Source organism: Bos grunniens, chromosome 13 (assembly GCF_055505025.1).
Source record: "Bos grunniens cultivar Pamir isolate PY7600 chromosome 13, Bosgru_T2T1.0, whole genome shotgun sequence".
Lineage (NCBI taxonomy): Eukaryota > Metazoa > Chordata > Mammalia > Artiodactyla > Bovidae > Bos > Bos grunniens.
Genome location: NC_141177.1, coordinates 13,528,122 through 13,545,859, shown reverse-complemented (window position 1 = coordinate 13,545,859; position 17,738 = coordinate 13,528,122). Strand labels below are relative to the sequence as shown.

At 45.7% G+C, this 17,738-nt stretch overlaps 1 protein-coding gene across 28 annotated transcripts in view; it reads right to left on the bottom strand.

Moving 5' to 3' along the window:
- Positions 1-17,738, bottom strand: part of CHD6 (chromodomain helicase DNA binding protein 6) — a 201,175-nt gene that overhangs the window by 17,158 nt on the left and 166,279 nt on the right. For 27 of the 28 annotated variants that reach the window (XM_086331791.1, XM_086331800.1, XM_086331793.1 and 24 more), the window contains 5 exons: positions 17,492-17,552; positions 6,545-6,605; positions 5,620-5,836; positions 3,743-3,951; positions 1,133-2,716 (listed from right to left, as the gene is read on the bottom strand). In XM_086331791.1, the coding sequence (XP_086187917.1) occupies positions 1,133-2,716; positions 3,743-3,951; positions 5,620-5,836; positions 6,545-6,605; positions 17,492-17,552 (2,132 nt within the window). The remainder of the gene's footprint in view (positions 1-1,132; positions 2,717-3,742; positions 3,952-5,619; positions 5,837-6,544; positions 6,606-17,491; positions 17,553-17,738) is intronic. The other variant, XR_015139022.1, reaches the window with a different exon arrangement.

The window sequence follows — 17,738 nt, the reverse complement described above, 5'->3', positions numbered from 1 at the left end:
GCAAGATCTTTAGTTGCAGCATGTGGGATCTAGTTCCCTCACCAGGGATTGAACCAGACTCCCCTGCATCTACAGCATGGAGTCTCGGCCACTGGGCCACCAGGGAAGTTCCCTAATTTGGTTATTCTTATTTCTGTTGAGTTACTCAAAGGACTCTCAATACAATGCACTGACATTACAACACAGGGTTTTGACAATTAAGGAAATAAAAGGCAGGATCTCTGTTAACCTTACTAAGTGTTAGTTACTCAGTTGTGTCTGACTTTTGGGATGGGCTGTAGCCTGCCAAGCTCCTCTGTCCGTGGAATTCTCCAGGTAAGAATACTGGAGTGGGTTGCTTTTTCTTTCTCCAGGGGATCTTCCTGACCTAGGAATTGATCCCAGGTCTCCTGCACCGCAGGCAGATTCTTTACCTTCTGAGCCACCAGGGAAGCCCAACTATACAGTCCATGGAATTTTCCAGGCCAGAATACTGGAGTGGGTAGCCTGTCCCTTCTCCAGGGGATCTTCCCAGGGATGGAACCCAGGTCTCCCGCATTGCAGGCAGATTCTTTACTGAGCTGAGCCACCAGGGAAGCCCAAGAATACTGGAATGGGTAGCCTATCCCTTCTCCAGGGGATCTTCCTGACCCAGGAATCAAAATGGGGTCTCCTGCATTGCAGGCAGATTCTTTACCAGCTGAGCTATTGGGGAAACCCAACCTTCCTAAAGATCACAATTATTTTTGTGGAGTTCCTGAAAACTGACCTGCATTTCTGTTAAACTTCAGGTTCCTGGCATTCCCTGGCTGTTCTCCTTTACCCAGTTTCAGCACCCTACCTGGTGGAAGAACAAATTCTTTCCCCTCAACGTCCTATATGGCATCTCATGGATACCGGCACACAGCGCCTGCCCAGACCATGCAGCTGCTGCAGCCAAGGTGCAACAGTCATCCTCATCTTTCTGGAATGATCAAAAGTAAGCTCCTCTGCTCATTTTCAGAATAAGCCCTGTAGCCTTTGCGTTTAAACACGCGGTGGGTGTAAGAGGTCGGTTTCAGAAGTGGTAGAATTCTCACCAGCCCCTGTGCACTCGCCCTCCCCGGCCTGGGAGAACTGGCTCATCCAGGACACAAGGTCCCACACACGGTACCTTGACTCTGGCAGTTCCCGTCTTTATCGAACTCCTCTTTACTCTCATAATCCATGTCTTCCGGCTTGAGCTCACTCCCTTCAGGATACGGAGGGAGACCTTGGTTCCCTTCTGTGCTCTCTTTCCAGGGTTCCTTCAGCAGTTCCTGCTTCACCTGGAGCAGCTCAGGTGGGACAGCAGTGGGCTCGCCCCTCACTGTGACATTACTGGCTTTGCTTGTGAAGGGGTCTAGGGGGTAAGCCTGGGGTTTCTCCACTTCAAACTCGTCCTTCTCGAGGCCGCGTGCCCACCTCTCTACGTGTTTGCAGTGACACTGACAGGCTGTGGGAAGGAAAGGGCCCTGTGGTCCAGGAGGCTGGCTTCTGGCCTCCGTGCTCCCTTTCTTGGCTTCCTCCGTGAGGAAGCCGGCCAGGCTCTGCTCCCCTGCCATGCGGGTGGTGGGCTCGCTGAGAGGCGACGCTGCCAGCCTTTCCCGCCTGCCTGCGGCCAGCTCGAGACTTTCCTCCTCGTTTTCGTCCTCGTCGTCCTCCTCGTCGCTGTGGTTCGGACCCAAAACCAATTTGCTTTCTAAGCTTTTGCTTTCTAGTAAGTCGATTAGCTGCTGGTCTGATGACACGTTTCTTCTGGAGTCACAGACACTCAGGTTGCACATGTCAACGAACCCGCTCTCATTCCCTGGGTCCAAGGAAGGGGAGGCAAAGCAGTTGGGGTCCAGCTGCCCGATTCTCTCAGGTCTTGGCCCTGCCTCGCTGCAGCCGAGTTCCCCTTCCTTTGAAAGAGATATCAACAGGTGTTTCTCATTTTTAATGTTCATCTGAGCTACTCCTGCTTCTAAAGTTTCCATAAAAGAGGGGTCTGAGGTTATTTTTGCCTCGTGGCCCCGGGGCTGGCAGTTTCCGTCTCTGCCTGCGGAGATGGCCGCGGTGTCTTGCCTGGACTCAGTACTGGCACCCGTGCTGCCCTGAAAAGGGCCTGGCTCCTGGCTTAGTGCCTTCTTCCCGTACATCATGGTCTCCAAGGACCCAGGCAGCAGACTCTCGTCATGGGTAAGGGAAAGGACATCTTGAGTTTTAGAGATGAAGCTTTCACAGGTCATGTCAGATAAGCTGCCCCTGGGCGGACCAAGGTGATCGTCTCCAGCTTCGATTTTCATGAGGTTCTCGGGTTCGTTTTCAAGGGACTCGGAAGTCCGGCTCATGTGCGTATAGGCCAGAGACTCATACAGTTTGGAGTTGGTCTGGTAGAGGCAACAGAGACTCTCTGGGGCCTGGGGGTCGGGTCTTTTGTGCTGGGCGTAGTTCCTGTAGGCATCCAGGAAGGACAGCTGGGGGTCGGTCATGACGTAGTAGTCGGTGCGGTTCAGGCCGTGCTTGGCGGTGCCGATCAGCAGGTCGCGGTCGTGCTTCCCACACTCCCACCAGACGGGCAGGTACAGGCTGGGCCTGCAGAGCTGCAGGCGCTCGTGCAGCTGAGGACACGTGAGCACCTGCTCCCGCACCTTCCGCAACAGCTCGATGCGGTACAGCGTTCTCGCGGCCCGCTCTTCAGTGATGGGTTCCACGTAGATGCTGGGATCCGGGGGGCCTGCAAGGGAAAACACAGAGCCGTCACTTAAGGGGAGGTCCTCGATACCCCTGCCCCCTGAGTCCCTGCATCCTTGATCTTACAGTTTGACCACCTGGCCCTTGGCAAGGCAGGGCCTTAGTGGCCCCTCAAAGATGAACGCTGAAGCAGGAGGGAGAGATTTATGACACCTGGACAGACCCACTGAGGGTAAAAGGAGAGCATGAACACTCCAGTTCTGGAAATATCATTCCTGATCGGTAAGCGTGTGCTGAGTGCCTCCTCACTAGATACTTTATGGATGCTGTTCAGATCTCACAGAACCCCTAGCTACACCATCATGCTTGTGTGAGGACGAGGAAAGAGGCAGACAGGCCGACTTGCTCCAGGTGTCCGAACCAGAACGCCAGTCTAGGTCCTGTCGGTGTGACTGTGAGATTCAGTCTGTGCAGCTCCCTGGTTTTACTGAAAACTGCCTGAACATGCTGCCGTCAGTCCAGAACCCATGCTGATTAGGCTCGACGTTTGTTTCCGCTTTTCTAGAATGTAGTACTATGGTCCAGAGTGAGTGAATCCATTATAGCGAGACTGAAGAGAGGCCAGGGGGAAAGCTGGCGCAAATTCCCACCGGGAAGAAATTTCTCAGAAGGGGCCTCTACTGGAGCACAGGAAGTTTAAATGACAGTCCCATATTTTCCGTGGCTACAAGTCAACACATGAGAAAACATTTAAGATTTAGTCTAAGCAAAGTGCAGAGCTCACAGCAGGCTAAATCTCTATGAGGCTGAAAAAAGAAAACATTTCTGTGGCATTTTAATCTGAATTTCAATTTTTAGTGGAGTTACATCATTTTGGGAGAGAGATTTTATTTTATGAGGGTGGGCTCAACTAGAAGTTTGTGGGTTTGGGAAAACCCACTTTATCTGAATTCTCCACATAAGTCTTCATGTCTATAGCTATGACTAAAACAACTCTATACCCTGAAAATAAGCTTTTACCCTCTTTGTCCCCCTGGGACAAAGTGACAAAGTGACAGAGCATCCTCACCACCATCCTTCCAGGCTGGCAGACGACAGACACTGCGGCACATGGACACGAAGCTATAGAAATAGTGTTCCAGGCTCTCGTCCGACTTCTTGTCCAGACGGGAAATGACGCGAAACTGTGTCCAGTCAAAGGTTTTCTTCTCTTGATCATAAACGACACCAAAGGAAGACACTGTTCTGTAGAAGTCGGCTTGCTCCCTCCTTGTCCACCTAGAGACAGAATCAGAAAGGAGAGGGAGCAGTTTTCCCTTTTTGCTTTTGTTGTTGAAAAGAGCTTAAAACAACTACTTACTGAGTGCCTAGTTGGAGAGTCTGTAAGGTTCACAGAGCAGGCACAGCGTGTCTATTTTATTAAGTTGGGAGGAGTCACTTATAACAAAAACAGGCCATCAGCCTACCACCGCCTGCAAATTATGTGTGCGTGCTTGATCAAGAGATACCAAGTTTCAGAAATTACCCAGTTCATTTCCTCTTGTGGGAGATAAAGATTTTAATATAAAAATACTCTGTAGGCTTAAATATTCTGCCCATGACAACAGAGAATCATGGAATCCTGGAGGATTCTATTATAATCATATAATCCTGGAGGAATCTTTTGGACCATTAACTTCACTTCCTTCATTTTACAGATGGAGAAGCTGGTCTGGAGTGAGGTGGGGTCTCCCTTGGTCACACACCTCCCTGACTTTCATCTCACATGGGCTTTCTTCCTGGTCTTAATGAAAGTAGATGGGTGATCTTTTCTAGGACACAAAGGCTCTCTAGATTTTAAACCCTGCAGGACTAAAATAACGACTTAAGGGAAATGGATTATTATTTCCCACCAGTCTTTACCAGGAGCTCTTGGGCATGGTACCTGTTGCCCCCAGAGGGACTCAAGCTAGGAGTGGGGTGAGGGGTCAGTGGAGGAGTGAGAATAAGGGAGGAGGCGGCTCTGGTTCTCTCTTTGGGGCCAGATGAGAGAACTCTTCTCCCTGAATTACCAAATTTCGTAAAGCCAGGAGTATAGAGAAGTAATTGAACTCACTATGTGGTATTTCAATTCATTGGACGTTACAGTAAAAGGATGGAGACATAAAGACTGCATCCTAAAGGAAATCAGTCCTGAATATTCATTGGAAGGACTTATGCTGAAGCTGAAACTTCAATACATTGTCCACATGATGCGAAGAGCCAACTCGTTAGAAAAGACTCTGATGCTGGGAAAGACTGAAGGCAGGAGAAGAAATGGACAACAGAGGATGAGATGGTTGGATGGCATCACCGACTCAATGGACATGTGTTTGAGCAAACTCCAGGAGTGGGTGATGGACAGGGAAGCCTGGTGTGCTGCAGTCCATGGGGTCGCAAAGAGTCAGACACAACTGAGTGACTGGACTGAACTGACTCAAAGAACGTGAGCTTCACTCATCCGTTCTTGTGGCCTCATCCCCGTCTGTGCTGACCTTCGGCTGCCATTTTTAACTTAATTCTCAGATGGGCAAGTACTTCCTTCCTTCCTTCTGGGCTGGCATTTTATGGTAGTCAATGCTCTCAAAGGCTTGATAAAGACTGCTGGCTACAATAAGACCACTTCAATGCACGCTATTCATTTTTCTGATAAAAGAATATGACCTGATGGATATGTTTAAATCACATTCCCAGAGACTGGGGTCCTATTCAGGCAAGGCTGGGAATTGTGAAGAGAGGGTGTCCTAGATCTCACTGGACTCCTGGGCCAGCATGACACCACCACTGGGGTTGGATTTAATGGACTCTAGAGACAACTTAACTCCATACAAGAACATCAGACACATCTGCCCTCCAGCTATCAGTGTTTCCCTGGTCACCTTTACCCAGTGGGCAGCTCAGCATGCCCTCTTGACCACTGGCTTTTACCTCTTTTGGGCTTCCTTGTTGATGAGCTCCATCTCTGAGGACCTCCGGAACATCTCTTCCTGGACCCAGTAGCTCTGGTTTCCTAGTCCCAGGACTTCAGGCCGGCAGAGCTCCTTGCGGTTACAGCGCTGGTAAATGGTGACCAGGCGTCGGAGACGAGCAGTGAGTGCGGATGAAACAGGCCAGGGTGATTTGTCTGGGTCGGAGCCATCCTGGGCTTCAAACATCAGTGAGGATATTAGTATTTATAGACAGAACTAAGGCTATGGTGACTGGGTTTTTTGGTGGTGGCTGTTCCTCTTTGTTTAAAGAAAATTAAAGCAAACTTTGTAACTTAATGGAAATAGCTGATATCTAACAGCTTGGGAGCCAGGCACAGCTGGAAGGGCTGCAATAGTGCTTCAGAAACAGCTTTGGGTGTGGTGGGCTCTGTTCTCTCTGAGCTACAAGTGTGCCTGTCTGTGGGGGCAGAATGGACTCAAGGGCCTTGCTCTAAGGTACCGGAGTGGGTGGACCCACTGAAGCCGTCTCTAGAACTATGGGTTTTTGTGTGGCTGGGCTTTCTAAGCACCAAAGCCTCCATTAAGTCTGGATTCAGAAAAATAATCAAAAGGACAAACCAAATACTTCTAACTTTTCTCAAAAGAGAGAAAAAAAAAAAAAGAAAAATCAATGAAACCACGATTCCTTTTCATCCTCAGAATCCATCCTGACTTTCATTTCACTGCCAGGCAGAGGAACCTGGCCGGAGTCACATTAAAGCTCCATGTGCGACTCCAGCAGAGTTTGGTGAAGGTCAACTTTATTGGCTTTTAAAAACAGCCTCCTTAAAAAAACAGCATTTTAAAAAAATTACGTGTGAACTCCAGGATAACTACAAATGGAGATCTTATTTCTCTTTGCCTTCAGAAGGACACAGTCTCACCTGCCCGGGTGTCATCCTTCTTTTCAGCAAAAAGGCCATCACCTCCATCACTGGAACTCTCCTAGGGATAAATGAAGTCAAGTCATCAGCAAAACTGCGGCTCAGACACCCAGTCCCTGTACAGGAGTAAAGGTGCACAGGCCACACCTCCTGCCTGGGAACTTCTCAAAGATCAAGATGGTCCCTGATGAATAAAGCTTAACTTAGGCACAGTCTTCAAAGAGCCAGAAAGCAGTTTATTTAAAATAAGTATTGTTTTCCCCCTGGAACTGTGTGGAATGATTCTGCCTGTAGAGAGAATGAGCTTGAAGAATGACAAACTGGCATGCTCCCCCTGGCAACTACGTTTTACACGCACTATTTTAATTGTGAACTTAAATATTTGCTTTACCGTCGTCGCTCTCAATCTAATACTGTCATTTTGTAAAGCATGTGCCTGTGTCGTTGGATTTGGGCTGTGGGAAAGTGTCACGCTCATGTTCATTATGCTGCATGTACTTCACAGCAATCGACACTATTTTCCTAAAACACGACTGCTCCAGACGGGAGACCTGATGGCACAAAACTCCAGCAATTTAAAATTAAAATCACGATCTGAGGCTCAGAAGCTCAAGTGATATCACAGGCACAGAGCTTATCCAAGTCAGAGTATATGTCAAGCTGGCTTTAATGGATTCCTCTCCAAAGGCGTGCTTGGTCTCAGGAAATGAACTTCAAAGGCTCCTCACACACAAGGCACGTGGGAGTTTGGGGAAGGGCAAAGAGATAGCTCTAGTTTTCAACTAGACTCCGTTTTTAACACGAAAATTTATTTATTTTTTTACTGAAGTAAAGTGGACTTACCAGTATTATATTAGTTTCAGGTATACAACATAGCGATTTGATATCTTCATACATTACGAAATGATCCTCACCGTGGGTGTATCTGTCATCACACAAAGTTATTCCAATATTCCTGACTACGTTCCCCATGTGGTAGGTTCCCCCTATTCACACCCCCACGACTTACTATTTTATAAACAGAAGTTTGCGCCACTTAATCTCCTTTACGTGGTTCACCCATTTTTTCCCACCTAATGTACTGTGCTTCTGACGAGCATCTAAAGACCTGACTGATAGGTGAGAATCACCCCAGGATTCATGACTGCGGCCATGAGGGAGCACAGGGCCAGATCAGAAGAAGGTTTGGCAATCCACAGCCTGTCGATGGTTTCTGTGTGGCCCTCGAGCTAAGAACAGGGTTTACACTGGAGGAGGAGGAAGGGAGGGGGAAGGAGGAAAAGGAGAAGAAAGAGGCAAAGAAGAAGATGTGAGGAAGACTCTCCTGGCCCCAGGCCTAAGATATTCACTGTCTGGTCCTTTACAGAAAACTGGGACCCACAGCCCAGGAGAGCCGTAACCTTGGGTCAGGAGGGATGGACAGATACCGACAACTGGTGATACTTAAAATCCAAATCTCTCTCCTGGGCCCTTAATACTGTGGAAGGACCTGAAAGAGAAAACCTTGAGAAGGCAGAGGAGCAGGCATAGCGATAATTGCTGACGTTAACGAGAACTACGTGTCACTGTGCAAAACCCTTTACATGGCTTCTCTCCTTTAGTCATCAGAACTGCCTCCCCAGGTAGAAAGTATTAGTATCCTCATTTTACAGATGCAGAAAACAAGTTCTAGGAAGTTCTGTAAGTTGCCAAGGTCACATGGATACGGAAGGGCAGAGCTGGATTTTGAGCACAGGAGTCTGGGAAGGGCCTACACTGCAACCACTGAGCTGTCCAAAAAAAGAGTTCCGGCTGAAAATGTGATTCAGAGAGTGAAACATATTTAGGGCTGGAAAACACTAGTTTAATCTCTCTCCTTTGGCCATATGACATCAGTGAAGGGAGGAAGCCTCAGGCTGATCGACTGCACCATTCTGAAGTGTCACTTAAATGTATCATCACAGCCTTTCCCACTGTTTTAGGAGTTATAAGCAAAACCCAATCAGCCACGCCTTACATCTTCTGCTGCCACTGAGAACATTTTTGAGTATCCTCACAGTATCTAAGCAAGGAGAGATAAGAAAGCCTTCCTCAGCAAGCAATGCAAAGAAACAGAGGCAAACAACAGAATGGGAAAGACTAGAGATCTCTTCAAGAAAATTAAAGATACCAAGGGAACATTTCTTGCAAAGATGGGCTCAATAAAGGACAGAAATAGTAGGGACCTAACAGAAGCAGAAGATATTAAGAAGAGGCGGCAAGAATACACAGAAGAATTGTACAAAAAAGATCTTCATGACCCAGATAATCACGATGGTGTGATCACTCACCTAAAGCCAGACATCCTAGAATGTGAAATCAAGTGGGCCTTAGGAAGCATCACTATGAACAAAGCTAGTGGAGGAGATGGAATTCCAGTTGAGCCATTTCAACTCCTGCAAGATGATGCTGTGAAAGTGCTGCACTCAATATGCCAGCAAATTTGGAAAACTCAGCAGTGGCCACAGGACTGGAAAAGGTCAGTTTTCATTTCAATCCCAAAGAAAGGCAATGCCAAAGAATGCTCAAACTACTGCACAACTGCACTCATCTCATACGCTAGTAAAGTAATGCTTAAAACTCTCCAAGCCAGACTTCAGCAATACATGAACCGTGAACTTCCAGATGTTCAAGCTGATTTTCGAGAAGGCAGAGGAACCAGAGACCGAATTGCCAACATCCACTGGATCATCGAAAAAGCAAGAGTTCCAGAAAAACATCTATTTCTGCTTTATTGACTATGCCAAAGCCTTTGACTGTGTGGATCACAATAAACTGTGGAAAATTCTGAAAGAGATGGGAATACCAGACCACCTGACCTGCCTCTTGAGAAACCTATATGCAGGTCAGAAAGCAACAGGTAGAACTGGACATGGAACAACAGATTAGTTCCAAATAGGAAAAGGAGTACGTCAAGGCTGAATATTGTCACCCTGCTTATTTAACTTCTATGCAGAGTACATCATGAGAAACGCTGGGCTGGAGGAAGCACAAGCTGGAATCAAGATTGCCGGGAGAAATATCAATAACCTCAGATATGCAGATGACACCACCCTTATGGCAGAAAGTGAAGAACTAAAAAGCCTCTTGATAAAAGTGAAAAAGTTGGCTTAATGCTCAACATTCAGAAAACTAAGATCATGGCATCCGGTCCCATCACTTCATGGCAAATAGATGGGGAAACAGTGGACACAGTGTCAGACTTTATTTTTGGGGGCTCCAAAATCACCACAGATGGTAACTGCAGCCATGAAATTAAAAGATGCTTGATCCTTGGAGGGAAAGTTATGACTAAGCTAGACAGCATATTAAAAAGCAGAGACAAAAAAAAAAAAAAGCAGAGACATTACTTTGCCAACAAAGGTCCGTCTAGTCAAGGCTATGGTTTTTCCAGTGGTCATGTATGGATGTTAGAGTTGGACTATAAAGAAGGCTGAGCGCCAAAGAATTGATGCTTTTGAATTGTGGTGTTGGAGAAGCCTCTTGAGAGTCCCTTGGACTGCAAGGAGATCCAACCAGTCTATCCTAAAGGAGATCAGTCCTGGGTGTTCATTGGAGGGACTGATATTGAAGCTGAAACTCCAGTACTTTGGCCACCTGATGCAAAGAGCTGACTCACTGGAAAAGACCCTGATGCTGGGAAAGATTGAGGGCAGGAGGAGAAGGGGATGACAAACGATGAGATGGTTGGATGGCATCACCGACTTGATGGACATGGGTTTGGGTGGACTCCGGGAGTTGGTGATGGACAGGGAGGCCTGGTGTGCTGTGGTTCATGGGGTTGCAAAGAGTTGGACGCGACTAAGTGACTGAAATGAACTGACAGTAATCTATGAAGACCCTCTGAATGCTGAAAGTTGTAATTATAGACACTTCTAGACTGAGACATGTTCTAGCCAGGTTCTAGTCGGGTGTTCCTTATGCCATACAGGTGGCTGGTGTGAGCCCCACCACACCCCAAATCCACATGGGTAGCTCCAGGCAGCAGGTAGCAGACATACACGACATGCAGGCTTCCTTTCCAGTCTCCCTAATGCTTTCTGTTGGCCTCAGGCAAACCCTCTCAAGTCAGGAAAGCTTCTGGGACTGGTAAGTGCCTCTCTGTCTCCTGCCCTCTCCTGATGGTAGGTCCCCTCTCTGGCAATGACAGAAAGGAGAAGATCTGGATGAGCAGCAGCCAAAGTGAAAAAGACGCCGTAACATTCAACATCACCAGTTTATTACTGGGATTGAGGGAAGCACACGTGAAGTTCTGCCTCTGAAGTCTGAGGATGAACATTTCCTGGTTTCTGCCTCTGTGAATCAACCTGAAAGAAATATTCATCTCGGAAGAAGTGTGAATCCATTATTTCAGAGTACAGGGTCCCCGTAAGACCATCAAAGCGCAGGCAAATGGATTGGTTCCAAACTGCAGTTTCTCCATCCTGAGCCCGCCTGTGTTTGGAATCTGATTGTCTACTGCTCTCTGACTTTGGGTAAGCTGTTCCGAGCTTGCTCAAGCTTATTTCTTTGTTTGCAAAATGGAGGCGATAGTACTTTATGGGGTGATTGTGGTCAAGCTCATTTCTTCATTTGCAAAATAGAGATGATAGCACTTTATAGGGTGATTGTGGGGCACAGGTAAGTTGATGATGTGAACCGTTTAACTAAATGCTGGCACAAGGCAAATGCCTGACACATGGCAGCTGGGACTGAGGAGCAACCCACACATGGACCCAACTGCTGGGGGACCATCCAGCATGTCTTTCATTCAACTAAAATGTGTCCTCTAAGGACGGCTTCATGACACAGTGGAAAACAACAGCAGTAACAACTAAAGTCTATGGAGACCCAGGTAAGTAAGTGGGTAAGATATCACACTGAGTACTTCATATGTGTGTTTCATTCATTCAAAATGACTAAATGACCCTTTTTAGACAGACAGAAATTGCAGAATAGGAGGCTGATAATCTTATCGAATACTATAAACAGTTATTAAGTGGTGAAGATGGAATTCAAACCTGGAAGGCCTGAACCCAGATGAGGAGCTCTAATCTCTGTGAAGTATGGCCTCGGGTGTGTGGAGACACACCCGGCTGAATCAAATGCATTGTCACTCTCTAACAGCATCTTAGCTCCGCATGGGTGCAGGGCTGTTTCCAGATTCGAGAACAGTAGATCCCCGTGCTTGTGGCTGCTCCTCCAGGCCTGGCTGCCTCCCCTCTTTGGCCTGGGTAGGGGTGTGGGTAGGGGTGGTAGCAGCCCAGACCTGCAGGCCCAGGGAACTTCCTCTAAGCACTCACAAAACCCCAGGGCCAATGCAGAGGCCACAAGTAGCCTTCCCACATTTGTTTGTCAGGAACTGTGCTCAGTTCAGGCATTCCAACAGTGCAAAAAGATGGAGTCCTTATCCCTCTAGAGCTCACGTTCTGGCAGTTATGAGAGACATAAATAAATATTGGCCATGCAGTGTGACAGGGCTTCTTCCCTGGTAGCACAGCCATAAGGAATCTGCCTGTCAATGCAGGAGACACGGGTTCGATCCCTGCGTCAGGAAGATCCCCTGGAGACGCATATGGCAACCCACTCTAGTATTCTTGCCTGGGAAATGCTATGGACAGAGGAGCCCGGCGGGCTATGGTCCACGGGATCGCAGAGTTGGACACGACTTAGCAACTAAGCAAAAACAACATGCAGTGTGAAAGTGCTCCTAAACACAGTGGGAAAATCAGGAAGAGTCACCACCCCTGCCAGACCCAAATCAGGCAGGAGGAAGACATCCAAGAGGTAACTTTTGAGCTTCAGATTGAAGGACACAGGAGTTTACGAGGAAGAGAACACAGGCGCTCTCTGTGTAGAGGTAACACGATGCAGAAAGGCAGTTAAAAAGACCCCACAGCAGTTTTCATCTGTGGAAAAATCAAGCATCCTATGACCTTCATAAATTTCATGTACAAAGTAGATACACATCAAATGTCATTAACAGAAAATTCAAGGATTTTACAACGGAAAGACTGCAGGATTTAGAAAAAGACGTGAGCGGAGAGACATTGCTCTTGGCTAGTATGACTTTTCTTGCAGCTCATTAAAACTATTTGATCTTCTCCCCGTCTAGAATGGGGATAAGAGTAACATGCAACTGAAAGGGAAACGTGCTTGGTAAGCCTGGAAGTACTCCAGCTACAGTCAAACATCACTATTTGAGTTCAGAGACCCCCTCAAACTCTCAGCTAAGAATAGAGTCATTGTTCAGATCCTCACCGAACTTCTCTTACAGTAGGATCTGACCATGTTAGGCATTAAGTTTCCCTGTAGAAGTTTTTTCCTAGGTCACTTGGCACATAACATCACCCTCCTTTTACAGAGAGCACCTGCTGTAGGGAGCACTGCAGAGTGAGGACAAGCCCCAGGAGTTAGACACATGAACTTTACTATGAGTGGCCTTCAGAGCTGGGCCTGGAATGCAGCTGGTCTGCTCTTCACACTGGCTGTTGCTAGGAGAAGGGGTGTGTACCTGCAGCTAGAATAAAAATCAACCCGGAACCAACTGGAAGAACTGTTGCTGAAACTGATGCTCCAATACTTTGGCCACCTGGCGCGAAGAGCTGACTCACTGGAAAAGACCCTGAGGCTGGGAAAGACTGAGGGCAGGAGGAGAAGGGGGAGACGGAAAATGAGATGGCTGGATGGCATCACTGAATCAATGGACACACATTTGAGCCAACTCGGGGAGACAGGGAAAAACAGGGAAACCTGGAGTGCTGCAGTCCACGGGGTCACAAGAGTCGGACGTGACTGAGCAACAACAACAACTCTTTTGACTATGAAAAGAATACTTGATCAGGGAAAAAAAAGCCATAACATCTAGTCTGAATTCTACTGTCTAGTCTGTCTAATGTAGTTATCTAGTCTGAACTCTTCTATCTGTGAGAATCTGGCAAAGTCCTTTACGTTCCTGGGCGAGGGGTGGCGGTGAATCTCCTCAGCTTTCAAATGAGAGCAGTTAACACCTGAAGCTCTTACTTTACACGGCTGAGGTGACGATCAACTGATACAAGTTGGAACAGTATTTTGGAGACAGTACTATTCAGAAGAATTTAAGGTACTATTTTCATCTCTTTGATACTTGAGTTACCGCCTAAAATGCAGGAGACTTTTAGGAGACATGAGTTCGATCCCTGGGTCAGGAAGATCTCCTGGAGGAGAAAATGGCAACCCACTTGCTATTCTTGCCTCAACAATCCCATGGACAGAGAAGCCTGGTGGGCTACAGTCTATGGAGGCTCAGAAGAGGCAGACGTGATGTAGTGACTAAACACCACTGTGGGAAAACACTTCCCACGTTCCAGACAAAAGAAATCACAGTATAAGCTAGGGAACTGACTGGCAGAGCTCAGATTCTAATTGTCAAGATCACAGCCAGCTTCCTTCTGCCAGGGCCACGGTCTGAAGCCTGAGGGTGATATGCTTCAAGCCTCTGCTTCTTAAATCTTGAGGAGATACGGAAACACATCTTCAAAAAATAAATTTTTTTTTTTTTACTTTGGGAAACTGATGTCTTTGTTACTGTTATAGGAATCAGAACTGATGGAAACCAAAGTAGATACCATTCTTCCAACTAGAACTAAAAGAAGAGAACTGAAATTTTTTGATTGGTGATCAGGAGAAGAAAGATTATGCGGTAAGAGTCAGTTGAGGACAAGGTTATAGTAACCTCCGGTACCCAAAATCCACAAATCCTAACAGGTTTAGTTTCTCCACTCAAAGCCAGAGAAAACGTGGTCGAACAGTGCTAGGGCTCTAATAAAGCTTCAGTCTGCTTCTGCAAAGTCCCAGAAGCTCATCTGTAACATGCAATACAGATTTCTGCTTCTGGGAAGATGCATTATTTCCCTGTTGCTCATTTTAAGTACAACTAAAGCCCCTGGACACTATATATAAAACACACCTAAGAAAACGCTGACAGGTGAAGCGAAGGTAGACCAACTAGGGACTTTGGGACCCGTGGAATGACACAGTAGTGAGTTCCTTGGGTTTTCTTTTTTGCCTTATATGCCTTAGATTTGGAGGTAAAGAAGCTGGCTACCTGGAAATGACAAAAGGGTGCAGACAAAAAAAGCCTGCTTTCTCTAGCCCAGGACAAGGAAAAGGGCAGGCTAGGACTGGACTCAGTGTTGAGATGAGACGTGCTACACTCCAGCCCAACGACACAAGAGCAGACAGTGGCTTACCACATCCACGCCAGCAAAGGCTGGGGGGCACTCTAGACTTCTGCCTTCGCCAGGCTGTACCAGGGCACCCGGTTCCCCTGCTGGGTGGTGTCAAAAAGTCAAGTAGGGAGCTTGGATTTTCATCCCTGACAGCTGGCAATGAGGTCCCCAACCACCCATGGTATCAGCAAAGACCACATGGAGAGCTGAACTTCCATTCTCCCCTCAGGTCTCCTTGGGGGCTGACTAGGAACATTAACTTCTACTACAGCCAGGCAGTCAAAAGGCGGTACACGCTGTGCACTAGCCCCCTCCTCCCCCTGCCTCCTTCCTCTGCAATAGAGGTGTTAGAAGCAGTCAGTCACAACAGAAGTTTTAAATAAGATCCCAAGTCTCATAATATAATACCCCAAATGTCCAGGTTTCAGTCAAAAATCACTTATCATACCAAGAACCAGGAAGATCTCAAACTGAAGAAAGGTAGCCAACAGATGCTAATGCTGAAATGACAGAGATCTTAAGAATTACCTAACATAAAAATTTAAAGCAGTCATCAATGAGGAATTCTGAACACATTCCAGAAGATCTCAGCAAAGAAACAAAGCTTTAAAGAAGAACCAAAGGGAAATTCTAGATTTGAAAAATACAATGATGTAACCAAACCGAACAAAAACACAATGGATAGGCTCAACCGCAGAGGGAGGAGAAAGGAAAGAATCAGCAAGCTCAAAGAGGGAAACATACGAAGTGCCCAGTGTGACCACCAGAGAGGAACAGATTAAAGACAATTAAAACAGGGCCTCAGGGACCAGTGGAGCTGTAACAGAAGACTTGACACGCATGTCATCAGAGTTCCGGAAGGAAGAAGAAAGGGTTCCAAGAAATAATGACTGAAAACTTCCCAAATTTGGCAAAGGACATGGATTTGGCAAATCTTCAGATTTGAGAAGCTGAAAAAACACCAAATTGGATAAACTCAAAGAATCCACATATACAAAATTCAGAGTTAAACTTGTGAGAACTAAAGATAAGGAGAAAAGCCTTGAAAGCAGCAAAAGAGAAAAGAGACCTTACCTAATTAAAAACAACTCAAGTGACAGAAGATTTCTCCTCAGAAACCATGGAAGCCAGAAGGAGGTGGGACAACATTTTCAAGAGCTGAAAGAAAACTGTCCACCCAGAATCCTATATCCAGTAAAAATATCCTTCAGGAATGAAGAGGATATCAAGATATCCCCAGATGAAGGAAAACTAAGAGAACCATCACCAGCAGACCTATCCTAAAAGAATGGTTCAAGGAATTTCTCCCAATAGAAAGAAGAAATCTTGGAACATCAGGAAGAAGAAAGAACACAGTAAGTAAATGTATGGGTAAAAACAGTAGACGTTCCTTATCCTTCTGAATTTTCTCAATTATATTTCATAGTTGCAGCAAAAATTACATTATCATTATTCTCAGTGTATGTAGGAGAAATATTTAAGACCATTATAAAGAGAAAAAACTAGAAGTAAGGATAAATTCCAGTAAGGATTCTATACTTCACCTGAACTGGTAAAATGATACCAGTGGACTGTGATATATTATGTACATGCAGTAAAATATCTAAAATAACCACTAAGAAGCTTAAAAACCTAATATAGATAAGTCAAAAAAGGATCAGAAAAAATTTTCCAGTAAGCCAGAGGAAAGCAGGAGAAAGAAACTAGAGAATCAAAATACAGAGAAAACAATAAAATGTCAGACTTAATCCTTAATGCATCAATAATAACATTACATGTAAATGGCTGACTATATCAACTATAAAACAAGGTGCCTTAAAATATATAACCTGACTAAACACTGTCTACAGGAAACTCATTTCAAATAGGCAGGTTAAAAGCTAAAGGACGGAAAAAGTGACTATCATGCAAATAGTCAAATTAGTTGACTCTTCAAATTGCATGACTATCATGCAAATTAGTCAAAGGAAACCAGCAATAGCTATCTTAATATTAGATAAAGTATACTTCAGAGCACCCCCCCCCAAAAAAAAACTATCAGACAAGGAGGGGCATTCTATATTGACAACAGAGTCAACCCACCAAGAAGGCATACCCTAAATGTGCATGCCCCAGACAACAGAGCTGCAAAACACGTGAGAGAAACTGACAGAAGCTGAAAGGAGAAATACATAAATCTGTAATTACATTTGGAGCCAAACTAAAAATAAACAACAGAAAGATTATAGGAAAACCTCCAAATGCTTAGAAATTAAATAACACACATCTGATCATCTATGGGCCCAGGGAAAAGTCTCAAGGGAAAAAATTTTTAAATACATTGTACTGAATGAAAATGAAAACACAGTACAACAAATTTTACCACTTACAGTAAATGGTAAAAATTATGGAGCATAGCTAAAGTAACCCTGAGAGGGAAATTCACTGGAAGGACTGACATTGAAGCTGAAGCTCCAGTACTCTGGCTACCTTATTATGCAAAGACCCTGATGCTGGAAAAGATTATCCCCATGGTGGGAAACTGGACAGAAGGTACATGGGATCACCCTGCATTGTATCTTCTGATTCTATCTAAAATCTACAGTTATCTCAAAAGCAAAAGTTTCATTAAAGTAAGACTGCAAAGCAGTTTATGAGTTGACAATTTTTACAATAAAATGTTGGGGAAAATGCAATGCAACTGCGGCAATGCAATCAAAGACCAATACACCTTGATAGGGATTTCTCACATTTGACTCACCATTTGTTTCTGGAGGCCGTCTACTTTGTCTTCTGTATTGTCTTCTTTATCTGTGTGGCCTCTAAAAAAAAAAAAATTAAATAAAAAGAGTAAAAAGCATCACACACCATCTAGAAGCTATTCTGCAACCAGGATGCTGTCACAAAACACCCCTAAATCACTGACCAAAGTGAGTACTAGTAGACACCTTTCTCCACAGGCCTCAGAATCTTGATTTTTCCAGTGTCATAACTTCTACAAGCAATGA